This window comes from Sorex fumeus, unplaced genomic scaffold (genome assembly GCF_029834395.1).
Source record: "Sorex fumeus unplaced genomic scaffold, SorFum_2.1 ptg000030l, whole genome shotgun sequence".
Lineage (NCBI taxonomy): Eukaryota > Metazoa > Chordata > Mammalia > Eulipotyphla > Soricidae > Sorex > Sorex fumeus.
The window spans coordinates 18,901,521-18,926,086 of record NW_026606087.1 but is presented as its reverse complement, the minus strand read 5'-3'; the positions used below and the strand labels follow the sequence as shown (position 1 = coordinate 18,926,086).

Below are 24,566 nucleotides of genomic sequence, written 5' to 3'. Positions count from 1 at the left end.
TGCCTTATTTGCAGCCAATCCAGGTTTGATCCTCAACACTACATATGGACCCCTGAGTCCACTCAGGAGTGATTCCTGAACACAGTGCCAGGGATAAGCCCTGAGCACAGAGCCAAGAGTAAGCCCTGAGCATAACCAAATGTGTGTCCCACCCCCCCAATCAAACAAACAAATCAGAAACAAACAAACAAACAACAAAAAAAGCAGAATACATAGGAAGTGCCACAGTTAATACAAAGGTTAAGACACTCACTTAACATGAGGCTGGTTTGAATCCTAGCCCTGTACGCACAGTTGAGGGTTTAGGTCTTTCCAGTGTTCACAGAGATCATTCTGGAGTAAAATGGGGGAGGAAGCGGGTCTTAGTCCACCTCTATACACCAAAGACACGCATCTATATGTAATAGATATGGTAGGAATTAAACAAGTATGGAAAAAGACTCCTCTCCCAGACCCTTGCAATTAGTTAATATTTGTAATTAAGCAGAAAATGGGGCTCTGAGCTCCTGCTTGAAAGGGAAGCATGATAAACACACAAAGCTTTCACTGATGCTGACGCATTCTCCTGGGAGAGGAGGAGGCTGGCCAGACTGGGGTGGGAGAAGTTATACCTGGAGGGCGCTGGGGGGGTGGGGGGGCAGAGAATAGTGTCTGCCTCTCCCTGGGAGAGCCCTGGGAAAGATTTTTCTGGGGTCCCAGCTTGGGATTGGGCTGGGGGCATAGCAGAAGGGACAGGGTTGGGGTGGGGTGGTATTAGTGACCTGACCCAGGAAGAGAGCCAGCCTGTTTCAACTGGGACTCCAGATTCCCAACATCCCATCAGACCAGCCTCTCCTCCTGGTGTTCTGATCTCTATTCCCTATCCTCTGGAAGATCATCTGGGCAGGAATTTTAAATCCAGAATTGGGGTGTAGAGTAACCCTACGATTTTCTTTTGGAGAGCTAAGACACGGACAGTGTGCTTCTCAGTGCCCGAGCTGGGTATTTCTTATCCGGAAAGCGTGAGCACATCTTCCCGTGGCAAAGACTATTCTGTCAGCCTGCTCTTACCAAAGAGGGCGGTGGCAGGCAGCCTTCACCGGGCGCTGCTCTACACGGGGTCCTGAAGAGGGAAGCAGGGCTGACTCCCAAGGTTTCACCTCGGGCCAGTGGGCACCAGAGCGGGAAGGAGGGTGTTCCTGTCGCTGGAATTCTGGAATCAGGCCCTTTGTTTTTGTTGTTCTGTTTGGGTGCCACACCCAGGCTTACTCCTCGCTCTGTGCTCAGAAACAGGATGCCCTGCGAGGAATGGGACCTTGCCAGCTGTGTGCCCGGCCAGCGACTTAGCCGCTGTGCTCTCCCTGGGCCTGGCCCCTTGTTTTTGAGGAGAGTTCAGCGTTCCTGATCTCATCCATTTCGCCATCATTGTGGGAAGCCTGTAAAAGGTATTAGAACCCCCCCCCCCCCCATGGGAGGTGTGGAGGATGGGGCACACCTAGTGCCCAGGGCGTCGTCTGGCCTGTACTGAGGAGCCCGGGATGGAACCCGAGCCAGCCAGTCGAGGTAAGGGCCCTACCCGCTGGATTATGTCTGAAACCTTCAACCTAATTTTTCCTTTATTTTTTTAATTTTAAACTTATTTATTTCTTTTGGCTGGGGTGGGGGGGGCACACCCGGCGGTGCCCAGGACCTACTCCTGACTCTGTGCTCAAGGATCACTCCTAGCGGTGTCTGGGCAGTTAACTTGGGAGGCCAGGGATGGGACCCAGGCTGGCAGTGAATCGGGCAAGTGTTCAGTTTGGCTCCCAAACCCACACAGTGGAGGTGGGGACACGGCCCCCCGAGGGGGTGTACCAGACCTCCGCGGCCCGGGCCCGTGTGCCCCCCCCTCCCCCGACACACACACCCACACCCGAGGGGTCGCCGAGTGCAGTCCCCGGGGTCTGTCCGCGGGCACTCTGGGCGCCGCGGGGCGTCAGGGGTTAAAGGCCCGGGCCCGGGGGGCCCTTCCCCCTCCGCAGCCCCCTCGCCGCCTCTCGGCGCCGCGCCTGGAGCGTGCGTCCCGGCGGGCCGCACGGCAGAGGAGGGGGAGAGTGGGCCTGGTCCTCGGGTGGCCAATCCCCCGAGCCCGCCGTGCCCCAGAGGAGGCGCCAGCGCCGGGCCAGCGCCAGACGGGGGCTGCTGCTTCCCGCGGCAAAGTACAAATGCGCCCGAGCGCCGCGCCTGGCGCCCTCGGCGTGCACCGCCCGCCCGCGCCCCGCCGGCCCCCGCGCCCGCCGCCCCGCACGGCCCGCGCGCCCCGCGCCTAGCCGCCGCCCGCCCCGTGCCTCGGTGTCCCCGGAGACGCTCGACGCTCGGCCCCCGGGAAAGGCAGGATGGTGCCCGAGGGCAAGGTCCTCTCCTCCTGGCTGGGACTCGCGCTGCTCTGGTTCCCCTTGGACGCCCACGCTCGAGCCCGTAAGTCGGGGAGGGGGTGTCGCTGGGAGGGCAGAGGAGGAGCGGGATGTTTTTGGGGGGATGGTGTATATGGGGGGGGGGGGCGGGGGGGAAAGTGCCAGAACTTGGGACCCTGGGCCGGGGTGGTAGCCTCTGGTGTAGCACCTGTGCCCGGAGGGTGGAGATTCTCGGGGAGCGCTCCTTGCTGGGGAGTCTGGGGGAACTTGGCAAGGGTCACAGCCTAGGGGTCTGCTGCCCAGGACCCGAGGATGGGAAGACCCAGAGAGAGGGGGTGGGGAGGGTCCTCCATATCTTCAGGGAGAGTATGCAAGGGTGCCCCGGGCAGCGTCTGAAGGGGAAGCAAGAACTCAAAAGGCTCCCTTGAGGTGGACATTAGCATTTGCATTGGAATGGGGGAGAATTTAGGCTGAGAGAGGAAGAATGGTGCAGTCTCTCGGTTAGTGAGCTGCCCCCAAGCCTGAATGCTCCAATCCCCTATGCCGAGTCCCAGGGGGGCAGCGTTCTGCCTTGGGACTCTGGGAGGCAGCAGGGCACAGAGAGAAATAGGGAGTGTCAGGAACCATCCCAGCCCCTTCCCCCCTAGAATCCCCCCATTCCCGTCAGCTGTTGGGAACCGGCAAGAAGGGTACCTTAATGCACCTCAGTTCCCAGGACTCCCCTGAGGGTTAATCATAAAGCAACAGGCACCCTGGACTGCCGAGCTGGCCAGCGGTAGGTTCTCAGCAATCCCTGTCGAGATTCATGCTTTGAATTCATGCTTGGACTCAGGCTTGAAACAGGTTTGCAGTCCCCCTGAACCTGCTTCCTTGCTGTGCTTGCAAGGTGGACCCCTCCCCATCCCATCAATCTCCTTAGAGGATGAGGAGCAAAACCATATTGCAAGGGAAGGCACTTCTCAAACTCAGAGATACCAGATTGAGGCATAGGAGACTGAGACCCAGGGACAGTGACTTGGTCCCATTGGTCTGGCCCACAGGGCAGACCTGGATGGCCCCAGGGCTTCCTCCTCCCGCCTAGCGGGCCCTCCCTTCCTCTCTGCATCTCCACCTGGACCTTTCTTTGGCATGTGAGTCTCTGGAGCCGCCGCTGCTGCTGCATTTTGCTGCATTCCTGTTTGTGCTTGTGAGGGCGTGCCTCTGAGCTGCCGGCAGCTGGTGGCTCCGGGAAGTCCTGGGGAAGGAGAAATGAAAAGAGCTTGGCTCTGGGTTCAAGTCCTGACTCGGCTCCTTAGAAACTGCAACTTTTCTAAGACACACCCTCACCTGGAACCTGCAGGGGTTTGGGGAAGGAGTGGTGGCAGTGTTACCAGGCTCAGCGGTCTGTCTGGGACCTGGGAAGTGTCTCGGCCGTTCCTTGGTTCCTGGGTGTTTCCTCCCAACACCTGCCTGTTGTGCCTATCTGTTTGGGCACCAGATGACCTATCTGCCTCTAGCCCTCCCACCCAGAACATCCACATCCTTCTTTTTTTTTTTCTTTTTGGGTCATGCCCAGCAATGCTCAGGGGTTACTCCTGGCTCTGCACTCGGGAATTGCTCCTGGCAGAATTACTCAGGGGACCATATGGGGTACTGGGGATCAAACCCGGGTCTGCACGTGCAAGGCAAACGCCCAACCGCTGTGCTATCACTCCAGCCCCTAGCACATCCTTCTTAACCCCAAGGTTTCCCATCAGACTTGATGGGTCTTGATATTCTAGAACCAGCTCGCCTTCAGGCTTGCCCACCTCTTGCCCACACCCTCCTGCCACTGGTACCTGTCTGCCCTTCTCTGCCTTCCTTAGATCACACTTCTTTCAGCCAACTCTCCCTGGCTACCCGATTCACTCCTTCTCTGTGACTGCTCTGGCATTCAGGTCCATGCCTCACCCTGGGTCCTGCCAGTATTCTCTCTCTCCTGCAGCCTGGAGCCTTGCTCCAGACCTGCAAGAAGGAGTGGACATTGGTGTAGACTCATTTAAAAGAGCTGGGCTGACATTCAGAGGCAGGTGTGTGAGTCTGAAATACCAGAGCTGAAAGAGCTTCTGCATATCACCTGCCTTAGTCTTCTGCTTCCCTGGCCTTATGCTGAAGATCAGGAAGGAGGAGCGATGCCAGACAGCAAAGAGAATGGCCAAGAACAGAGAACTAGATTTCTGTCCCTGCCTTGTCACTTATTGGTCTGAAGGAGGACCAAAAGCAAATCACTGAGCTTCATTTTTTATTCTAGTCTAGATGACCTATGAGTCTGGAAATAATCCTGCAGTCATTTTTGAAGTTAAAGTTCGTCATCTTAGTTTAAGATCCCAGGCCTATTGTGGGTAAGAAGTGGTGATGTCTTAGATGCTTTCTGTGTGGTACTAATGGATGGAAATTCTTTCGTGTTCATGCTGTTAAGCTCCCCGAGGTGGTCCAGCCCTGCCGGTGCCAAGGGCCTATGAGAGGGCAGGGCAGCTTTCTCTTCCCTCAGAGTATCAGGCTAGTCAAACATGGGTCATTCTGTATGTGACTCTGTTTCCAGACACACACCGAGCCCTCATCCCAAGCCAACTCTAGTTGTAGGCTGAACCCCAATTCTCAAGCTCTGGTTACAGATGAACACTGATTCCACCCAGGGGCAGCTTCCTGACCTGGTTACTTCCTGGAACTGACCCCAGCCCCAGACTGAGCCACATACATGTGCAGGGTTGGTCACATTGAGCATGTATCCCTCAGTGAAGCAAGAACCTTCCAGAATCTTAGCTCATTCTCCAGTGTTCTGTACACCTATCAGCTGCTCTCCTTTGAGCTTTGAACTCTTTCCTTATTATCCTCCCTCCAACCTACCTCGTTCCCAGTGTCCTTCAAGCTTCTGCCTTTTCTTTAATTCTGTTCTGTATTTAGGAGAGAGTCAGTTATCAAGTACAAGGCAAAAGCACTAGCCCCTTGGGAGCCGGAGAGATAGTACAGTGGGTCGGGCTCTTGCCTTGCATGTGGCTGACCCAGTTTCTATTCCTGGCACCCTGAACCCTGACAGGAGTGATCTCTGAGCACAGAGTCAGGAGTGAATTCTCAGCACCGCGAGGTGTGGTCCCAAAACTAAAAGAAAAACATAAGACTCTCAGTTCTCTCTGCAAAGGTTGTGGGTATTATAGAAACCTGAGCTTTGGGGCTGTAGCCATAGTACAGCAAGTAGGGCCCTTGACTTTCACATGGCCAACCTGGGTTCGAGCCCCAGCATCCCATATGGTCCCCCAAGCACAGCCAGGAGTAATTCCTGAGTTCAGAGCCAGGAGTAATCCCTGAGCTCTGCTGGGTGTGACCCCCACCTCCCGCTACAAATGAAAGCCTTTGCTCCAGGAGATAGAATCCCAGACCCCAGAATCTGGGGTGAGGAGAAAGGAAAGGAAGCCCCACAGAGTGATGTAATGCAGACTTGGAGTCAGCTTGTGAGGCTGCTGCTCTGGCTCAGCCACGAGTTCAGCGCCGGCACCGGGCAAGTGGCCTTTCTCTGTTCCTCAGTTTTCCCAGTTGTAAAGCGAGATGCTTAAACTGAGGAGCAAATTACTGCTGACCCTTTCTGGTTTCTAGACATTCTCTCATTCTGAGGACTCGAGGAGCTGAAGGTGCTGGGGGCCTTAATTCTGTTGTCTCCTGACCTTTCGGAAAGGGAATGGGGTGGCAGCGGGCGACTCTAATAACGCTAGCAACCAGATCTTAAAGAGGCTGGAGGACACTGGGAGTGAGAAGGAGACCTCCCAGAGGAGGCTTGTTGCGCAGCTTTTTTAAAATTTATTATTATTACTTTTTTTGGTCTTTTTGGGCCACATTCAGCAAAGCACAGGGGTTACTCCTGGCTCTGCACTCAGGAATCACTCCTGGCGGTGCTCAGGGGACCATATGGGATGCTGGAAATGGAACCCGGGTCAGCCGCGTGCAGTGAAAGGCAAATGCCCTACCTGCTGTGCTCTCGCTCCAGCCCCTCTGTCGTGCAGTTTTTCTGCATCTCTGTCCACATGTCTCTATCCAGATACAGAGGGAGGATGAGCCTGAGGCTGACTCTGGGCCCCTCTGGGGCTTGTCCAAGTGGTGCTGCACTGCCCCTCTCCCACCAGTAGAGGTCTCTGTCTCACGCACTCGCTGCCCCGCGGCTGAGCCCAGCCGGCTGACAGCCGCACAGTTGTTCCAGCTGTTGCACCTGTTCCAGGACCGGCCTCTCAAGTTCCCCCAGCCACAGGCCGTGGCGCCGGCTCTGGGAAGCCACCCCGGGTCTCTTTGGGCTCCTCAAGTAAAGTAAAGGATAGGCATGAGAGTGGCGCTCCAGGGGTGGGAGGTGGGGGAGCAGGGGTCATTTCAGGCCTCTGCCTGCCTCCAGGTGACCCCACCCGCCCCCCTGAGAAGCCAGTTCCAGAACCTTCTCCTCATACCCATTCTTGTGCTCAGGATTCTTTTCTAAAGAATTCAATTATTTTTTTATTCACAATTAATTCATTACATTCAATATTCTAACACCAAACCCCACTACACTATACCCATCACCATTATTTCAAATGTTCCCACCATCACCCAAGCCTACCCCAAAGGCAGATTCCAAACATTTTATTTTGTATTGCGTCTTAAAAGTAATTTGCTAAAAATGATCCAAAAAGTTTTCCTTAGAGGAAAGTGTATGAAGATTGTTTTATCTCAGCTCGGGATCATTAAGCCCTTGTATTAAGTACTTAATAATATAATATTAAGATTATTAAGTAATCTCTCAATAAGAAATTACTAACATGTTGTTACAGGTTGAGCCGTGTGTGTTAACATTTTTCTTTATTGATATCAGTTGCCTTCTGCTTTACACCCCGTCAAATGTGGTGTGCTACTCTTGGTACATCAGTGGCATAGAATATGAGATGTCACTCCAGGAATTCTAAAATTTTAATAGGGTGATACAGCTGGAGTTAAATGCATCTCTGGCAGCCTGTTGCTCTCCTCCGAGATTTATTTGTTAGTCTCTGGATCATGGCCATTAATGAGCTTATATGGCACCCAGAGGCAGTTTGTGGGCGTGACTGCCATGCTCCTGGAAGAACTGGAAGATGAGGGGAGACCACCCATCCCCAACTCCATGCGAGCTTGGAAATTTCGGCCACAAAACCCGCATACCTGAGTTTTTCAGAAGATTCATTCTCATGCGTGGGGCTAATCCCAAGTCTGTGGCAATCAGCCATGAGCATGGGGGTGATTGGGTTCTGGAGGTTTTCAGCTGTGGGGGCTCTGTTGGGGTGGCTGGTGTGCTCACCCGCCCCCTGATGCGCTCAGCCTGGTCTGGGGTATGGAGACATCTCTGTGGCTCGTTGCTCTCTTCCAGGATTTATTTGTGAGTCTCTGGATCATAGCCATTAATGAGCTTATATGGTGCCCAAAGGCAGTTCATGGGTGTAACCACCAGGCTCCCAGAAGAACAGGGAACTGAGGGGAGCTCACCCATTCCTGACACAGTGCACTGTGCGGTGCCCAGGATTCTTCCTTATATCTCACCTGAACCACCCTTTGCTGTTTACATCCATGTCATCTGCTCCTCTCCCTTAAGGAAGGGTTGTTCCTCCTGGAAGCCCCTCTGATCTGCAACCTGGCATTGGAGATTGTGCTCACATGAATCAATGATTGTTTGCAAGTCCCGACCACTCCTTGGGATTTAGTTCCCGCACCAGTGAAATTGGGGATTGACTATCTTCAGTCAATCATCTTCAGTCCCGCATTTTTTGAGATTTTGGCCTTTGAAATGGCTGTGACACTGTAGAGTGGCCCATGGCACTGTGAATGCAGTTAGCTCTCCACATCACGAGCTCCTTTTCCTAGCCTGATGATTCTCTCCTGCCAGGCCCTTCCATGCTCCTGGTTCCCTGGCAGGGGCCCAATAAGAAGAGTACAGCTCAGAAACATACACCCTCCTTCCTTAGGCTGGACAATGCCACTGGGCACTGTGTCCCCTCCATGGACCACCAGACCCCAGAGCAGAGCTTCTGTCCTGGTGGAGAGCAAGTTCATTGGTGAGAAAAGGAGACACTATAAATAAACAGAGAAAGTGTGACTGTATGGGCATGAGTGGAGAGACGTAAACGTTCTCACATTCCCGAGCCAGCTCAGCACCGTGTTGGTGCCCAGGCCCACAGCTCCTCACTTGGCCCGCCAGCAATATCGCCAAACAGATGCCCTCAGTGGCCTCCCTCTGCTCTCTCTGCCTCCAGTTTCCATTCCTGCAGCCACAGTGCTGACCCATGCAGCTGACCCAAGCATGTGCAGTGTCCTAGAGGGTTTCCTTGGCCCTGGCCCTCCGGAAGCCCCTGCCTCTCTCTCTGGGCTGACTTCTTGCCTCCTTCCCTGCCTTCTCACGCTCTCCTTCAACCCCTCTGGCCATCTTCATGCCTGGGTCTGGGTCTCTGGCTGGAGATGGTATTTTGATGCTGGTGGGGGTTCCAACAGGAAACAGGAGGCCTGGGGGACTTTACTTTAGTGGCAGGTGCTATGGGGACTGCCACAGGGACCTGGGAATAAAGGAAAATCCCAAGGAAGAGGCTATGAAGGAAGCTTGGGGTAAAGGCCCAGTTCTGCTTTTTGTCTGTTTTATGAGAGATGTTTTCTTTTTAATCCTACTTACTCCACTCCCCCGTCCCCGCTACCCCAGCAATGCTTGGGGCGTATGTGGTTCTGGGAATCAGGAACAGAACTAGGGCTCAAGTCTACACAGCACACACACTCCCAACCTTCACCCGCCAGCCCGTCCTCCTTGGCTGCCTTTTATTTATTTAGTTAGTTTTTGGGGTCACACCCAGCAATGTTCAGGGGTTACTCCTGGCTCTGCACTCAGGAATCACTCGTCCCGGTGCTTGGGGGACCATATGGGATGCTGGGAATTGAACCCGGGTCAGCCGCATGCAAGGCAAACACCCTACCTGCTGTGCTATCACTCCAGTCACCTTAGCTACCTTTTAATGGAACATCAACTATCTGTCAGGCACAGGCAGGTAGATGTATGATTTGATTTAATTCAGTAATAATCCCAAAAGGTAGAGATCACCAAGTCCATGTAACAGAGGTGGAAAGAGAGGCTGAAATGGTTTAGTATCTTGTCTAAACTCGGCTACCCGTGAGGCTAAATCCAGCGTGAAACTTGGTGTCTCTGCTGCCAAAGCAGGGTCTCTGGGCATATGCACATGTGGTTGAGCAAGGGGGCTTTGCGGGGGCTTTGTGGGCTCTAGGACTTATCCACTATTAATTCTTCTCTATTTATCTCAAGCCTGGAGCTGGACCAGTCGTCTTTCTCAAAGGCAACTATTGTCTAGTGAAGTCTATTTCCCGAGTTAGGGAATCACTGTCAGGGGCCATGACTTCAAAAAGATTCCAGAAAGAAAGCGAAGCCCCCTCAACCCCTCAAGCTGGGGGATTGAGATGTGGGCACAGGTGGGTGGGCGTGGGGACGGATGGCAGGGCGTGTTGGGTCAGGGAGAGCAGGAGTGAAGGCCACAGAGAGGGAAGAGAATAGATGGGCAGGGAAGGGGATGGGAATGTGCAGACATGATTCCTTGTTGCTGTCTCTCAGGCTCACCTCCCCATCCCTGGCTTCTAGCCCACCACCTGGGTTCCCAGGGTCCTGGAGGGTATGGCACTCTCAATGCCCTGGAGACCACGGAAGCTTGAAACAATCAAAGGTCCGAAGCTCGATTCTCAGAAATGTATGTTCTCTGGACTTTGGTGGTGGGGGGTGGGGGGGGGGTTCTGGTCATGAGTCACAGTTGGAAGCCCGGAGTCTTAGAATTCCGGAACCGGGGATTCAGAAATCATCTGCTCAGGAGGCCCTGGAAGATAGAGTCTCGAGGCTCCCTTCTGGCACCCAGAGAGGGAAGACAGAGTCACAGAGTCTCCAGAGTGTTGCTCAGTGGGTTTGTGGGACTGGAGCCCATCCTCCCTCCAGGCCACGAGTTGGTGAGTGCATAGATGCCAGGGCCGCGGGGACCGGGGGAGCGGGTGCCTCCTCCAGTCTGTGCTTGGCCCCCGGCGGGCACACAGTTCCCCAGAGGAAGAAGGAACTCGAGGCCAGGCAGGCCACCCTTCCTTGTACCTCTCACCTTGAAAGGTGGGGTGGCGTGTCGGAGAAAGGTGTGTGTGTGGGGGTGAGTGGTACCTGCCAGGCCCCCCTCTTCCCAGCCTCTGCCAGACCTTTTGCAGGGGGGAGTCAGGAAGGGATCTCCTGGCCTGGGCAGAGGCTGAGACGTTCCCTCTGTCTCGGTGAGCTGGGGAGAAGGTGCCAGTTGGCGCGGGGGCCAGGTCCTGGGGCTGCCCCGAGGAAGGTGGGTCTGGGTTTCTTCACCCACAAGGCTGAGACCTGAGGCCGTGGTGTCGCAACTGCCTGCTCCCTGGTGGGGGCAGGGCCAGGGCAAAGAAAGACATTATTCAGTCCCCAGAGAGTGGGGCTGGCGCTCACTGAGCCCAGCGGGCCTGGCCCGTCCTCCCTGCCAGCAGAGGAGGCCGACAGATAAACATGGTATATTTGATATGGGCCAGCGCGGCCTGGCTGGAAGGCCACGGAGGTCTGGGGACGTGGGGAGACAGCGGCAGGGACAACGCAGCCCGAGAGTCGCCCAGGGCCGTTGAGCAGCAGGTTCGTTTAGGACTTGACAGGAACAAGGGCCTCACATCTCTGTACTGGACGTCCACAGGGTGGGCAGAGCCCCAGCGCCTTGCACAGGAAGTGCTCCTGAGCTGAGGAGTGGCCCGTGGCCGACTAGAAGTGACAGAGGATGAGAGGGGACAGTATCGGGCGCTTTGGTGCTGGTGAAGGTGCAGTTACTGTATATCAAAACCATACATGTTAGCACTGTTGTAATCACATTACCTAAAGAGCAGTGAAAATAAAACGAAACAGGAGTAATCATGGTCCATGAGCGCCTCTCTGCTGGAAACAGGCTGTGCTGTAGGGTCTCCCACACTGAGGGGGAGGGCCTGGGTTGGTTGTGAGTCTCCTGCTCGCTTTGTGCTCGCCCCTCTCTGGGTCTGGAGGGTCTGAGAGGGTGACTTAGGAAGCGAGAAGGAAGAGACAGGAGAGACACAAAGAGGAGGTCCTGGATTCTAGAATAAAACAAACAAACACTGTCCTCCCATGGTTCATCGATTGCTCGAGCGGGCCCAGTAATGTCTCCATTGTGAGACTTGTTGTTACTGTGTTTGGCATATCGAATACGTCACGGGTAGCTTGCCAGGCTTTGCCGTGCTGGTGAGATACTTCAGTAGCTTGCCGGGCTGTCCGAGAGGGGCAGAGGAATCGAGCCCGGCTCAGCCTGGCTGGCTGCGCGCAAGGCAAACACCCTACCACTATGCTATTGTTCCAGCCCACAGATTCTACAATAACAGGGAGAAAATTCTAGGAGGAAAAAAGTAGGGACTGGAATGCCCTGCCACAGAGGTAGGGTGGGATGGGAGGATGGGGGGTGGGAGGGATACTGGAACTGGTGGTGGTGGAGAATGGGCACTGGTGGAGGGATGGGTATTTGGTCATTGTATAACTGAAACCCAAGCACAAAAATTTGTAAGTCTACAACTGTACCTCATGGTGTTTCACTAATAAAAATTTAAGAAAAAAAAAAAAGTAGGGACTGAAGGAGGATGGCTGGGGTGGGGCAGAGAGCAGGAACCAGAATGTTCTAGAGAGTTCCAGAGAGCTCTAGAGAGATCAGGAGTCAGGGAATACTAGAGAGAAAATTCTAGAACTGGGAGGGGAAAATATTAAAGGCTGGGGAACAGTGACTAGAGTGAGGGCAGAGATCAAGAGCCAGAGGCCTGGGCATGGGCAAAGCGCTCAGGCGGGTGAGCGCTGAAAGGAACTTTGCCTGGAGCCCGGAGAGCCCTGGCCTCCTTCGCCTCCACAGGGACTTCGCCACTTTGTCTGTATGATCCTTTGTTTGTTTTTCAAGAAACGCTATTTGAAGAAAAGAAAGGAAGGGTCAGGCAGGGCAGTGTAGTGACCTCCATATCTATCGCGACAGTCCCCTCCCTACTGGGTGGACATTGCCCTGCTGTCTTCCGGGGGTAGATGAAAATGTGCGTCTCGCAAGATCGTCGTTACCGCGATTGACTCATCCTATGAGTGTTGAACTCTGCGTCAAGGACTAGGCTCAGGAAGCCTTGCCCAACGCCTCCTCCAGTTCCATTCCCAGAACGGCAGTCTGAGCGAGCTGATTCAGCCAGGAGCTCCTCACAGATGACAGACAATAAATGTTGGTTTCTTCCCTACATTTTGACTCATCTCATTGACCAGCCCTTGCCAGCACCAAATTTGTTCTGGGCCTTCCAGGTCCTTCCCGAGAAAGCGCAGCTGGTCCTTTAGCTAGGAGCCCTTTCCTCTGGGAGGAGAGCATCCCTGGGGCTGTGTGTGCCCCAGTGCCCGTGAGGGAACGGCTGGCCAGGAGAGAGCTCAGGGAGAACAGGGCCGCTCAGGGGACGTGGGCTGTCATCACTTCCGTGTTTGATGAAGGACTTGGTGTGTCCCTAGCGCTGTGGTCTCTCCTCTCCAGCCCCGCCCCCCCCCCCGCCCACTATTCTCCGTTCTCCCCTCATCTCATAGCCAACACTCAGGCCAGGATTTCCACCTGAAAGGTGCTGTGGCCACTGGGTGCCCTCGCTGCCCGAGGGAGAAGGACTGAGGCTCAAGGGTGACTGCCACCAGCCCCCAAATCACACAGCAAGGATGTGGTCAAGAAGGGTCTCAAAGCCAAGTGCTCTGGCCCTGCAACCCTGAGGCTGCACCCCTGATTCATCCTCTCACTGAGCACTCTCCAGGAGTGTCTGATGGATGGCTCCTACCCAGAGCCAGGAAGGAGAAGGAGAGGAAGAATGGAGGGAGGGAGAGATGGAGGGAAGGAGGGAAGGAGGAGAAAGACAGAAAGGGGAGGAGGGAGGAAGGAAGGAAGGAAGAAAGAAAAGAAGAGAGGAAGGAAGGAAGGAAGGAAGGAAGGAAGGAAGGAAAAGGAAGGAAGGAAAGAAGGAAGGAAGGAAGAGAAGGAGGGGAACACGGAGGGAGGGAGGGAGGGAGGGAGGGAGGGAGGGAGAGGGAATAAGGGTAGGGAAGAGAGAGGGAGGGAGGGAAGGAAGGAAGGAGAGAGGAAGGGAGGGAGGTAAGGAGGGAGGGAGGAGGAAGGGTGGGAGGGAAGAAGGGTAGGGTAGGGAGGGAAGGAAGGAAGGAAGGAAGGAAGGAAGGGAGGGAGGGAGGGGAGGGAGGGAGGGAGGGAGGGAGGGAGAGGGAATAAGGGTAGGGAAAGAGAAGGAGGGAAGAAAGGAAGGAAAGAAGGGAAGGAGGGAGATAAGGAGGGAGGGAGGGAGGGAGGAAAAGGGAGGGAGGGAGGGAGGGAGTAGGGAGAGGGGTGGAGCGGGCAGGGCAAGGTCCTGCAGCTGGAGCCTCCAGCACTAACCAATCAGGGCCTTGTTTTCCAGGCCCGGATATGTTCTGCCTTTTCCACGGGAAGAGATACGCCCCCGGCGAGAGCTGGCACCCCTACCTGGAACCCCAGGGCCTGATGTACTGCCTGCGCTGCACTTGCTCCCAGGTACGTTCCCCTGGACCCCCTGTGTCAGGGATGTCTGGGGTTCCCAAAGCATTCACCCCCCGGGGGCCAGGGCGGCTCGAGAACCAGGTCCCTGTGCCAGCAGCTGAGGGGACTTGGGGCCAAGTCATTTGGCTACTGAGCACCCCAGTACCTGCTTCTACCACCCAGCACCTGGCCCCCACCCCGGAGATGAGCAAGCCATAGCCGGGCTGAGGACCCAGCTCCCATTTCCCCTCCCTGCCTCTTTCTTGGGAAGACAGAGCTTCCTTTCCTCCCTCTCCTCTCCCCTTCCCTCCCCTTCCCCTCCCCTCCCCCTCCCCTTTTCCTCCCTTCCCTCCCCTCCCCCTCCTTCCCTTTCCCCACTTCTTCCTTCCCCTCCGTTCCCTTCCCTCCCCTCCCCTCCCTCCCCTGCCCTCCCCTCCCCTCCCCTCCCTCCCCCTGGCCCTCCCCTCCCCTCCCTGCCCATTCAGACATTTCAGCCTTGTAACCTTCCCTCCTTGCTCCAAGCGCCATGAGCCTTATTCAGACACCCACTGTGGTTTCCCAGGGCCCTTTCTCTGTCCTTTTCTCCTCTTCATGAATGGCCAGACAGGAGCATTCTCTGTGTCTGTGGGTGCCTCGCCCCTCCTACATGGAAGCCCGAGACCAGGTCTTCCTGGGGTGCGCCTGGTCCAGGATAGTGGGGTTTTAGGGTGTGGGGAGAATGATGGAGGCATCTGTGATGCCTGGTGTGAAGGTGGAGGGTGGGGATGAAGGATCTTTCTGTTCACGGGGGCTATGTGAGGACCTAGCCCCTCAGCCCCTCTCTCTGCACAGAACCACGAGGAACTCAGAGAGCTTCTGGTAGAACGCCCCCTAGTCAGACCACCCTGGAATGGGGCTGAGAAGAGCTTGAGAGGGGTGGGTGGGAAGGAGCTCAGGCAGAACCCCCTCCCTCCCCCACTTCCTCACTGTACTACTTTGGGGCCCAGGGTGAGCCCTGATACCCCCAACCTCTCCCTCCCTCCCTCCCTTTCCCTGAGCACCCAGGAGGCCTTGCAGCCTCACCGGGAAGAACTCGATGAAATACAGCCAAAGAACCCAAAGGAAACCTAACAGAGAATTCCAGGCATAGCTCCTCTCTGTGCCCAGGCTCCAGGTTTTGTCCTGCGCTGGAGCTTGGAGCTCACTCCCCTCTCCCTCCCTAGAGCTCTCAGGCATTTTCCTCAGGCCCCAGGTCCCCCAAAAAGGTACCCCCCCAAACCCTCATTTTCTCTCCACGCCCTAATCTAGACCAGTTTCATCTCTCGGCGGGGTTGCTCCACCAGCCTCCCAGCGGGTGCTGTGCCCACTTCCCCCGTCAAGTGCTAAAATCGTTTTTTCTAAACTGCCAGAGCCCCTCTGCTCCAAACCCAGGCGTTGGCTGAGGCTGTACCCCAGCGTAAACCATGCTGGCTCACTGCTGTCTCCCTCCAGGCCTCATTTCCTCCCCACTTCTGTTCCTCCCTCTGCTCCCTCAGTTCACTGCAAAACCGGGACCCGCCTTTACCCTGGTTGACTGTGGTCCTAAGTTGTTTCTCTTTGTTTTTTTTCCCTTTCCCTCTTTGTTTGGTCTGGTGGGGCCACACCTGGGGGGTTCTCAGGATTCCTCCCGCTCTGCACTCAAGAATCGCTCCTAGTCGTGCTCCGGGGGACCCATAGGGGAGGCCGAGGATCTGATCATCTAACCGGGGTTGGCCACGTGCAGGACAAACGCCTCCTGCTATGCTGTAGCTCTGGGCCTCCAGTCAGTTTTCCTTTAGGCCGTGATTTACGGTATTGTTACTGATGGCACACGATGCCCCACAGCACACCCTCCACGGGTGTCAGCGCCTCCCCACCACTGCCTGGGTATGTCTGGGGGTTGGTCCCCCACTACTAGGAGGTGCACCCCAGGAGAGCAGAAACTCTCCTGGGTCTTGCTGTCTGCTCTGTCCTCAGAGGGGCCCTTGATCATGCAGCCCACATTGAGGGGATAATAAGCCCCACTCTGTCCTTCAGCTCGGCATGCAGAACGCACAGGCCCTCCCAGCCTGGCCACGCCCATATTTCCCAGGCCCCGCCCTCCTAGCTTCACCCCGCCCAGGTCCCGCCCTCCCAGCCTTGCCCCGCCCAGATTTCTCTCTTCCCAGGACTGGCCCTTGTCCCGGTCCACCCAGGCCCCAGAGGTCTTGTTCCCTTCAGGTCCCCTCCACACACACCCCGGCCCCCAGCTGACCAGGAATTGGGTCGGGGTAAGCCCAGTGGGCCAGTGTTGGGACAGGAAACGACCTGATCTCCCGTTCCCCAGCGTGCCCGCCCCCCCCCTCCCCATCTGGTGCTGAGGATAGAGGGCCCTTCTCAGTGTCTGAACAATCTCCAAAACTGAAATATATATTTTTGCTAGGAGCCCCAGCTTCCTGTGTTTTTAATATAAATAGTGTACACAGGCTGACGGAACTTTAAATAAATGGAAATATTAAATTTAAAAAAATGCAACACACATGCACACACAATACACGAACATATACACAACATATATGCACGTGCATGCACACACAGACATACACACAACACACATGCACACACAACTCACATACATACAACACATGTGCATGTGCACGCACACATAACACATACACACAACACACATGCACATGCATGCACACAAAACACAACATACACATGTGCGCGCACGCACACGCACGCACACGCACGCACGCACGCAACAGCACTGTGCCTCCCTGCCATGTGATCTCTCTCAGGCAGCTCAGCCTGTCCTGTCTCTCCAGAGCAAGGAAACTTCGGTACCAGCCAGCACCGAGCTCCAGGGCTGCCACAGAGATAAAAGCAAGCACACTTTTCTCTAGCACATTCAGTCCTTCCTCATAGTCCCTCAGTGAATGGTGGCGGGGACTTTCCCACCAGGCCCCTTCTCTCTCCTGAATTGCCTCTGTTTACCTCCATCCCATGCCCTGGCTTCCCCCGGCTGGAATCAAGAGAGTGATTCTGACTCCCGAGGCCCAGTGCACCTGGCACCGACACTGGGTGCCTCTCCGGGGGCTCAGCTCACCCTCTGCGAGACGGGTGCCAAGCCCATTTGGCTTATTGCCCCCTTTTGAGGAAAAAAAAAGTCATTTGGTGTTCCCCTGGAAATTTACTTTCTGTATTTCCTTCTTCTGGACACAGAGGAAGCGCCCCTGCGTGCACCGGAAGCTGTCACTGAGTCCCCAAGGATGGTGTGGCCCCTGTGGGAAGCCCTCTGCCCTGTCCACACTAAGCACCCCTGGGCAGGGGACTCTGGAGACCCCCGAGAGCTCCGGGCAGTTGTGTGGCCTCTGAGCTACCCTCCGCACTAACCCATGTGGCTTCTCCCACTCTCAGGAAGCGCTGAGCCCAGAACTCTAGGTTCTAGGGCTTTCCATAGCTGTTGGAACCTTCAGGTGGGGGAGGGCTGGGGACAAACATGTCGTTTTCCAGTCTGAACAAGACTGCAAAACCCGTGAGAGTTCTTCGGTCCCGTGAGAGTTTCATTTCTCCCTCCTCTCCCAGATCTTATTCATTCATTCATTCATTCATTCATTCATTCCAACTTCAGCAGACACCCACAGGGAGTCCAGCCCTGGGTTTATGCTTCAGAAGAACATCCATGGTTAGGTCGGAGAGACAACTGTAGTTGTCTGTGCCTCCCCCCACCCCAGGGTGCTGGCACCGGGAGCCAGGGCAGGCTGGCAGTGAGTTCAGAGGGCAGCGGCCTCCTGGGACTGCCTGAGGCTGTGGCTCCTGTGTCTGTGCCTCTTTGTGTGCGTACTATGACCCCTCCCACTCACTCCAGATCTCAGAGGAGCAGCAGATCTCGGGGCACCTCCTTCTCTGGGGCTGGTGCCAACAGTCCGTGTAGGTCTCTCCCGCCCCTCCCTGGAGATTTAGGGGGTGGATCCCTTGAGTCTTCCCCACCTCATTAACAAAAATATCAATCATCTATCTTTATTTTTATCTTATTTGGGTTCGGGGGCCACATCCCACAGTGCCCAGTGCTTCCTCCTGGCTCTGCACTCGGCGACCACTCCTGGTGGGACTCAGTGCACCGTATGGGATGCCGGGAATCGAACCTGGCTCAGCTGCATGCAAGGCACATGCCCTGCCTGCTGTACTGTCCCGCGTGCCCTGTACCCTCCTCAGACTTCTAGTCCCGATCTCCCATCTCCATCCCCCCGTGCTTGTGTGTCCCCACTTCGCTCATAGGTGAGGCTTAGGCTGGAGCTGAGAAAGAGAACAGAGTCCCCGGGTTCATCACCCCGTCACCATCCATGGAGAAAGAACTCAAGGCTTTTCCTTATTTTTTTTGTTTTGGGGGCCACACCCGGCAGTGCTCAGGGCTTGCTCCTGGCACTGTACTCAGGGATCACTCTTGCTGGGGCTCAGAGAGCCCTCTGGGGGCTGGGGATTGACCCCCGCTTGGCTGCATGCGAGGCGAGCACCCTACTTGCTGCCTTGTCCCTCAAGGCATTGTCCCTCCAACACAGTAGAGGCCACAGGCCACCAGGAAGGAAATGGACTGTCCCCCCACCTGTGTTCCTCTGTGGCAGGGGGATGTGTGGGGTGGGGGAGCCCAGCCTTGGGGGGAGAGGGGACCGGGCTGGGGCGGGGGCTGGTTCTCTCTGGCCACTTGGTGTAAGCAGATGGCCCCTTGGGGAGCCACCTGGAGGAGGATGGCTCTGGGGGGAGGTGGGTGCTGAGCTCCCTGTGTCCCTCTCAGAGCGCCCACGTGAGTTGTTTCCGCCTTCACTGCCCACCTGTCCACTGCCCGCAGCCTGTGACCGAGCCCCAGCAGTGCTGTCCCCGCTGTGTGGGTAAGTAGTCCCATGGCCACTCACCCTGCCTCCTCCCTTGGGTGGAGGGACCCCTGGGGAAGAGGGGTGTGTGGGGTGACCAGGGAAGAAAGCCCCTGGGTGCCCGGGGTGGGGGCTTGGGGGCAGCTGCCTTTCCTTTGGGACGAGCCAGGCCTAGTGGGAGCAGGGAGGCAGGATAGAAGGAAATTGGGGTGCGCCCGTTGAGGCTCACTTGGGGGTCTGCTCATCTCTGGCTGGCTGGACCTGGCTGGAGTGGACTGGCCCTGTGTACTCGGGCAGAGCTATGCTGGACGCCCCTCTGGCCCTCTGGGGAGACCCGGCTGGGAGTGACAGGCCTGAGCCGGGCTTGTACCCTGAGTTTCCTCCCAGTGCTCTGACTCGGGGACACTGAACCCTGATGTCACAGATCTGTGACTCCTTCCCTGAGCCTCTGAGTCTCTGAGGTCAGGATTCAAGGCCAGAGGTCAGGGAGAGAAGAACATAGAAGAGGTCCAAGAGTAATCTGGTATTATAGGGACCTGGGCAGCTGTGGGGAGCAGATTCGTGTTTGGAAGCTTCTAGAAGGTTGTATGGTGGCTCAGGGCGGAGCCAGGGCTTTCCTGCTGAGCTGGGGCCCAGGAGGGAGAAGCATCTAGAGGCCTCATTTCTACCGCGACACCCAGTAGGGAGCTGGCTTGAGTCATGGGTTGTCCTGGCTCTGGATTCCCTTGGGAATCCAGTTGGGAGCTTCCTCTCACCCCATGAAGGCTGCGTCCCAGACTGGCTCTGGGGGTCCTGGCTTAGCTGGGACCCAGACTCTCCCACTACTCTTCACTTGCTTTCATTTGCGGGCCCACAGGTGGTACCGGGATTCGAACCAGGGTCAGCCGAATGCAAAGCAAGTGCGTTATTGTGTACTGTCGTTCTGGCCTGAGCTATTTTCAAGTCCCTCCCCTCCTAGATTTGGGTGGGGGGTTGTTTGTTTTCTTGTGGTTGGTTTTGTTTGTTTGTTTGGGGTTGGTTTTGGTTTTTGAGCCACTCCCAGCAATGCGCATGGCTTATCGCTGGCTCTGCACTGAGGAATCACTCCTGGCAGTGCTCAGGGGACCGAGTAGGCTGCTGGGGGTTGAACCTGGCTTCACCATGCACAAGGCGAGTGCCCTGCCTGCTGTACTCTCACCCTGGCCCATCTCAGTTCTTGTTAGCAATGCAATGATGGGGTTGCACGCGTGCTGTTGGTGGTGCCCCCCTGAGAATGGGGTCACCCAGGCTGGCGGTGGTGCTCACTGAGATGGAGCCGCCTTACCTGTGTGCTCTCAGCAGGGTTCCCACTTCCGGGCTGTGGCCTGCTCACACCTGATTTTCAGTTGCAGACTTGTAGGGGGGCAAATGCTCACATGTGTCTGGACGTTTGGGGCCACCCCGGGTGGTGTCCCCAGGACTTACCTGCAGTGCCCAGACAGCAGAGCTGCCAAGATCATGCCCGGTGCCCTGGGCCCCGAGGGGTTGAGCTCGTGACCCTCAAGGAGGGTGCTCAAAATCCCAGAGGTGTTCTTGCAAGCCCCTCACTCTCTGTCTCTGCTCTGTTCCTTGGCCCACTGACTCTCCGAAGCTCTCAAGACTCATGTCAGCGCACAGGAAGCCCTCCCTGAGCCCTACCTCTGTATCAGCCGTCAGAGGTGTCTCCTCAGCTTCTGTGTGTCCCTCTGTCCTGGCCTTTGCCACACGCAGACCAGGTGGATGTTGTGGCTGGTCTCTGCGCAACTCCCATTGGATCAGGAGATCGTTGGTGGGACAAACCAGGCCTTCCCCGCACTCACACAGGGCCGGGCAGGCCACAGTGCGGGGGTCAGGTTCTGTCCCCCACCCAGGCTGACTCTCCCCAGTGGGAGAAGCAGCTCCTTGGCTGGAGGTGGGAGGGAGGAGGTGGTAGCTAGTGGGGACTGGATATGCGGCAAACAAAGAGAGACAGTTTGGATCAGAAAACCCCAAACTGGGGGAAAAATCATTCAATGTCTTCCTGGAAATCTCCCTTTATTTATTTATTTATTTATTTTTGTCATACTCAGTGATGCACAGGGGTTACTCCTGGCTTTGCATTCAGGAATTACTCCTGGTGGTGCTTTGTTCATCAGAGCGTTAGAGCCTCAGGAAACCTCTTTCCTTTCCCTTCTTCCTCCCGCCCCTCCCCACTGCAGAGCCTCACACGCCCTCTGGACTCCGAGCCCCACCGAAGTCCTGCCCACACAACGGGACCATGTACCAGCATGGCGAGATCTTCAGTGCCCCCGAGCTGTTCCCCTCCCGCCTGCCCAGCCAATGTGTGCTGTGTAGCTGCGCAGTAAGACCCCCGGGGTCCTCTACAGTGGGGGTAGGGGGGGAGGGGTGGGGGAAGGGTGACATAAAAGCGCAGGGCGTGTGCCCCTGGTCAAAGCCGAGTGAGGATGGAGAATGGAGGATGGGCGTTTGGACCAGCCTGCCCTACTCCGGGCTTCCTATCAGAGCACCAGGCTCCTCACACGGATATTTGCCCACTCCTGGGTCCCCCAGTAGACATGGAGAAGAGAAAACAAACCCAATTCACCTCTGTCTCCTCCACTGCTCCCTGCCCAGGCCCAGGCATTGAGAGGATATCTGCACTCATAAACAGCGGACAGACAGATGGATGGACGATGGGCATGTGGACAGATGGATTGTGGATGAATAGATGGACAGGTGGATGGATGGATGGATGGATGGATGGATGGGTGGACAGATGGACTAATGGATGGATGGATAGATGGATAGATGATGGATGATGGTGGACGAATTGAAGAATGGATGAACAGATGGGTGGATGGATGGGTGAACAGATGGACTGAGGGATGAATGGGTGGACGGATGGATGGATAAGTGGATGGATGGACTGATAGATGGACAAATGAATGAGTCGGTGGATGAATGAGTGATGAACAGATTGATGAATGGGTGGGTGGATAGAGAAGTAGATAGATCGATGGAGAGATGGATGGCCAGATGGACAGAAGGATGGACAGGTGGCTGGATGGACAGATGGTTGGATGAGTGGATGGACAGATGTGTGAATGATTAGCACTGGGTCATAGGGACAGGGCCAGAATATTCATAAATTCGGTGGAGTCAGAACTGCTTCAGGTTCGTAACAAGTGGTCAGAGTTGGGCCTTTGTAACAATGCGTGCAACCAGGGACTTGACTGGAGCCCAGTAGAGTGGGATCCAGAAACCTTCTCCTCTTCCTTTTGACAAGCCGGCAGGGTTCTGAGAGGGTCCTGTGTAGGTGGGTGACAGATGACTCTTAGCATCTCCTCCTTTCCTTGGGGCAGAGCCCCTCACCTATGCATCGGCATGAAAAATCACTGCGTCCAGCTTTCCTTACTCTGCTCCTCTCGAGGGTAAGGGGCTCTAGCAGCTGGCCCCCAGTGTTCCCTGCTTGAAACAGTGATCTGACTAAGCGGGGTTGAGTGGGTCATAGGCCTGGACCAGCGGTTATTCACCGCTGAGTGGTTCAAGCTCATTCTCCATAACGGTTTCCTGGGTGATTGTGCCTCTCTCCCTTTGGGTCTGCCCCCCCCCCCCCTTGTCCCAGTGAGAGGATTGGCAACCCTGAACCCTGCTGTGCGTTTCTGGCTTCCATGATCTGGACCACTGGTGGGGGACTAGCATGTAGCACCAGCAGGCCAGGGAGATGTCAAGGGTTTCCTCAGAATGCCTGGGGAACTCAGAAGGAGGAGGGCCCTGCTCTTGTCTCTCCGATGAGGAAACGTGCTTCAGGTCACGCAGCTAACGGAGTGGAGAGCAGGTGCCAGAGCCAGGCCAGGGCCCCTGCCCGGGTCACTCTCCCCTCACAATGCCACTGTCTCTGAAGACTGCGGCCTGAATTGGGTGGGTGCAGTTGGGAGAGAAACAAGGAGGTGGGCTGAGAGGACGTTCCTTCCTGCTGTGCGTCCCCCTATCTCCTGGGACACTGGCTTCTCCCCTTGGTCCTTTCCTTATTGGCCCCGCTCAGATGAGATCAGCTGGACTCCCAGCTTCCTCTGAGGGATCCGAACGGAACCCCGAGACTGGCTGGAGAAGAGCAGGAAGCCCGCCAGGTGAACTTGCCACCTGCCAGTTCACGGAAAGGCCCAGGGCCTTCCCCCATTGGTCTTCAGGATCGAAGGTCCAGTTTCCAGAAGAGGAAACTGAAGCCCAGAGACTTGACTCACCAAAGCTCCCCCGGCCTCCTGACGCCCAGAACTTGCTCTGCGCCCCCTGTGTTGACTCTCTGGGTGGGGTCCTGAGTGGAGCATCTGGGTTCCCAGTAAAAGCAAGATGACCCAGCTGTCCCCAGCCAGCCTCCTCCATGAGGAGGGCAGGGCTCTGTCCATCTTCGCCACCTCCAGGCCCCATTCCTCACTTTCCCCTCTCACCTCCGGGGAAGCTTTGGGGAGAAGTGGGTGAAATGCCCTAGGGACTGAAGGCTAGATGGAACTTCCCGCCCCACCTCAGTGGAGACCTCGGGCCATTGTGGCAGTGGGGCAGAGGCTGTGGGCTCTGGGCTGCCCAGGCTTCAATTCTGCGGCTCCCCAGACCTCAGCGGAGACCTTGGGTCATTCGCCCCCGCCAGGGACCGCCCTGGAATGTTTGGGAGCTCATCCTCAGTGGGTGTTTACTGTGTCTGCCAGGAGGGCCAGATCTACTGTGGCCTCATGAGCTGCCCGGAGCCTGGCTGCCCCGCGCCTCGCCCGCTGCCCGCCGCCTGCTGCCAGGCCTGCAGAGGTGAGTGTCGGCTTGGCCATGCCCCCCCACCACCCAGCACAGGGCACCCCAGCACGTGGCTAACCCTGCCTTCCCCCATTTTAGTGAACTCATCTGGGCTCCCCAGAACACTGATAGCACAGCAGGTAAGGCGTTTGCCTTGCAAGCGGCCAACCCGGGTTCGATTCCCAGCATCCCATATGGTCCCCTGAGCACCTCCAGGAGTAACTCTTGAGTGCAGAGCCAGTAATAACCCCTGTGCATCACCAGATATGACCCGAAAAGCAAAAAAAAAAAAAAAAAAAAAAAAAAGAACCTGAGCCTGGGCCAGTCACCACAGGGAGCTTAATGTTCTAGGGAGCAGGAGGGAAGAAGGAAAGAGAGGATGAGGGAGGCAGGGAGGAGTTGGTCCCAGCCTGGGGTCAGGGAGGCCCTCGTTCAAACTCTTGTGCTGCCCAGAAAAGTTTGAGGTGATGGAGGGGCCGGAGCATTTGCCTTGCACACACCTGACCCAGGTTTGATCCCTAGCACCCCATATGGTCCCCCAAGCCCCGCCAGGTGTAATTCCTGAGTGCAGAGCCAGGAATAAGCCCTGAGCACAGCCGGAGGTGGCCGCTTTTCCACCCCCCCCCCCAAAAAGTGTGAGGTGGTACAGGAGAAAGAAGAACATGTTCAACAGCCTGTAACTGTTACTGGTTCCAACCCCCCCCCCCCCCACCCGCCTCAGGGATAGTCCCTCCTGTGTGGCTGCTCGGACACCAAGGACACATGGGGGGGTTGAGTGGCTGGAGATATAGACAGGGGGTGTAGGCCGGAAGGCAGGTGCTAACAGACTGAGCCTGGGAAAGTTAGCCGGAACCCACACCCCTACGGACTGGGCAGAGTGGGGTACAGGTAGTGGTGGTCCGGGGTCCCCCGTGTGAGTGTCAGCTAAAGTCACTGTATAGAGTAGACAGAGCCAACCTCCCTGCGGAGAAAAAAGGCTTGAGCAGAACGAAGTGTTCAGG

At 56.2% G+C, this 24,566-nt stretch overlaps 1 protein-coding gene across 2 annotated transcripts in view; it reads left to right on the top strand.

Annotated features, from left to right (window-relative positions):
- The first annotated feature begins 2,354 nt into the window (after positions 1 to 2,354).
- Positions 2,355 to 24,566, top strand: part of CHRDL2 (chordin like 2) — a 35,760-nt gene continuing 13,548 nt past the window's right edge. For both annotated transcript variants that reach the window (XM_056116232.1, XM_056116231.1), the window contains exons 1-5: positions 2,355 to 2,436; positions 13,863 to 13,975; positions 18,732 to 18,825; positions 21,003 to 21,145; positions 23,487 to 23,580. In XM_056116232.1, the coding sequence (XP_055972207.1) occupies positions 2,355 to 2,436; positions 13,863 to 13,975; positions 18,732 to 18,825; positions 21,003 to 21,145; positions 23,487 to 23,580 (526 nt within the window). The remainder of the gene's footprint in view (positions 2,437 to 13,862; positions 13,976 to 18,731; positions 18,826 to 21,002; positions 21,146 to 23,486; positions 23,581 to 24,566) is intronic.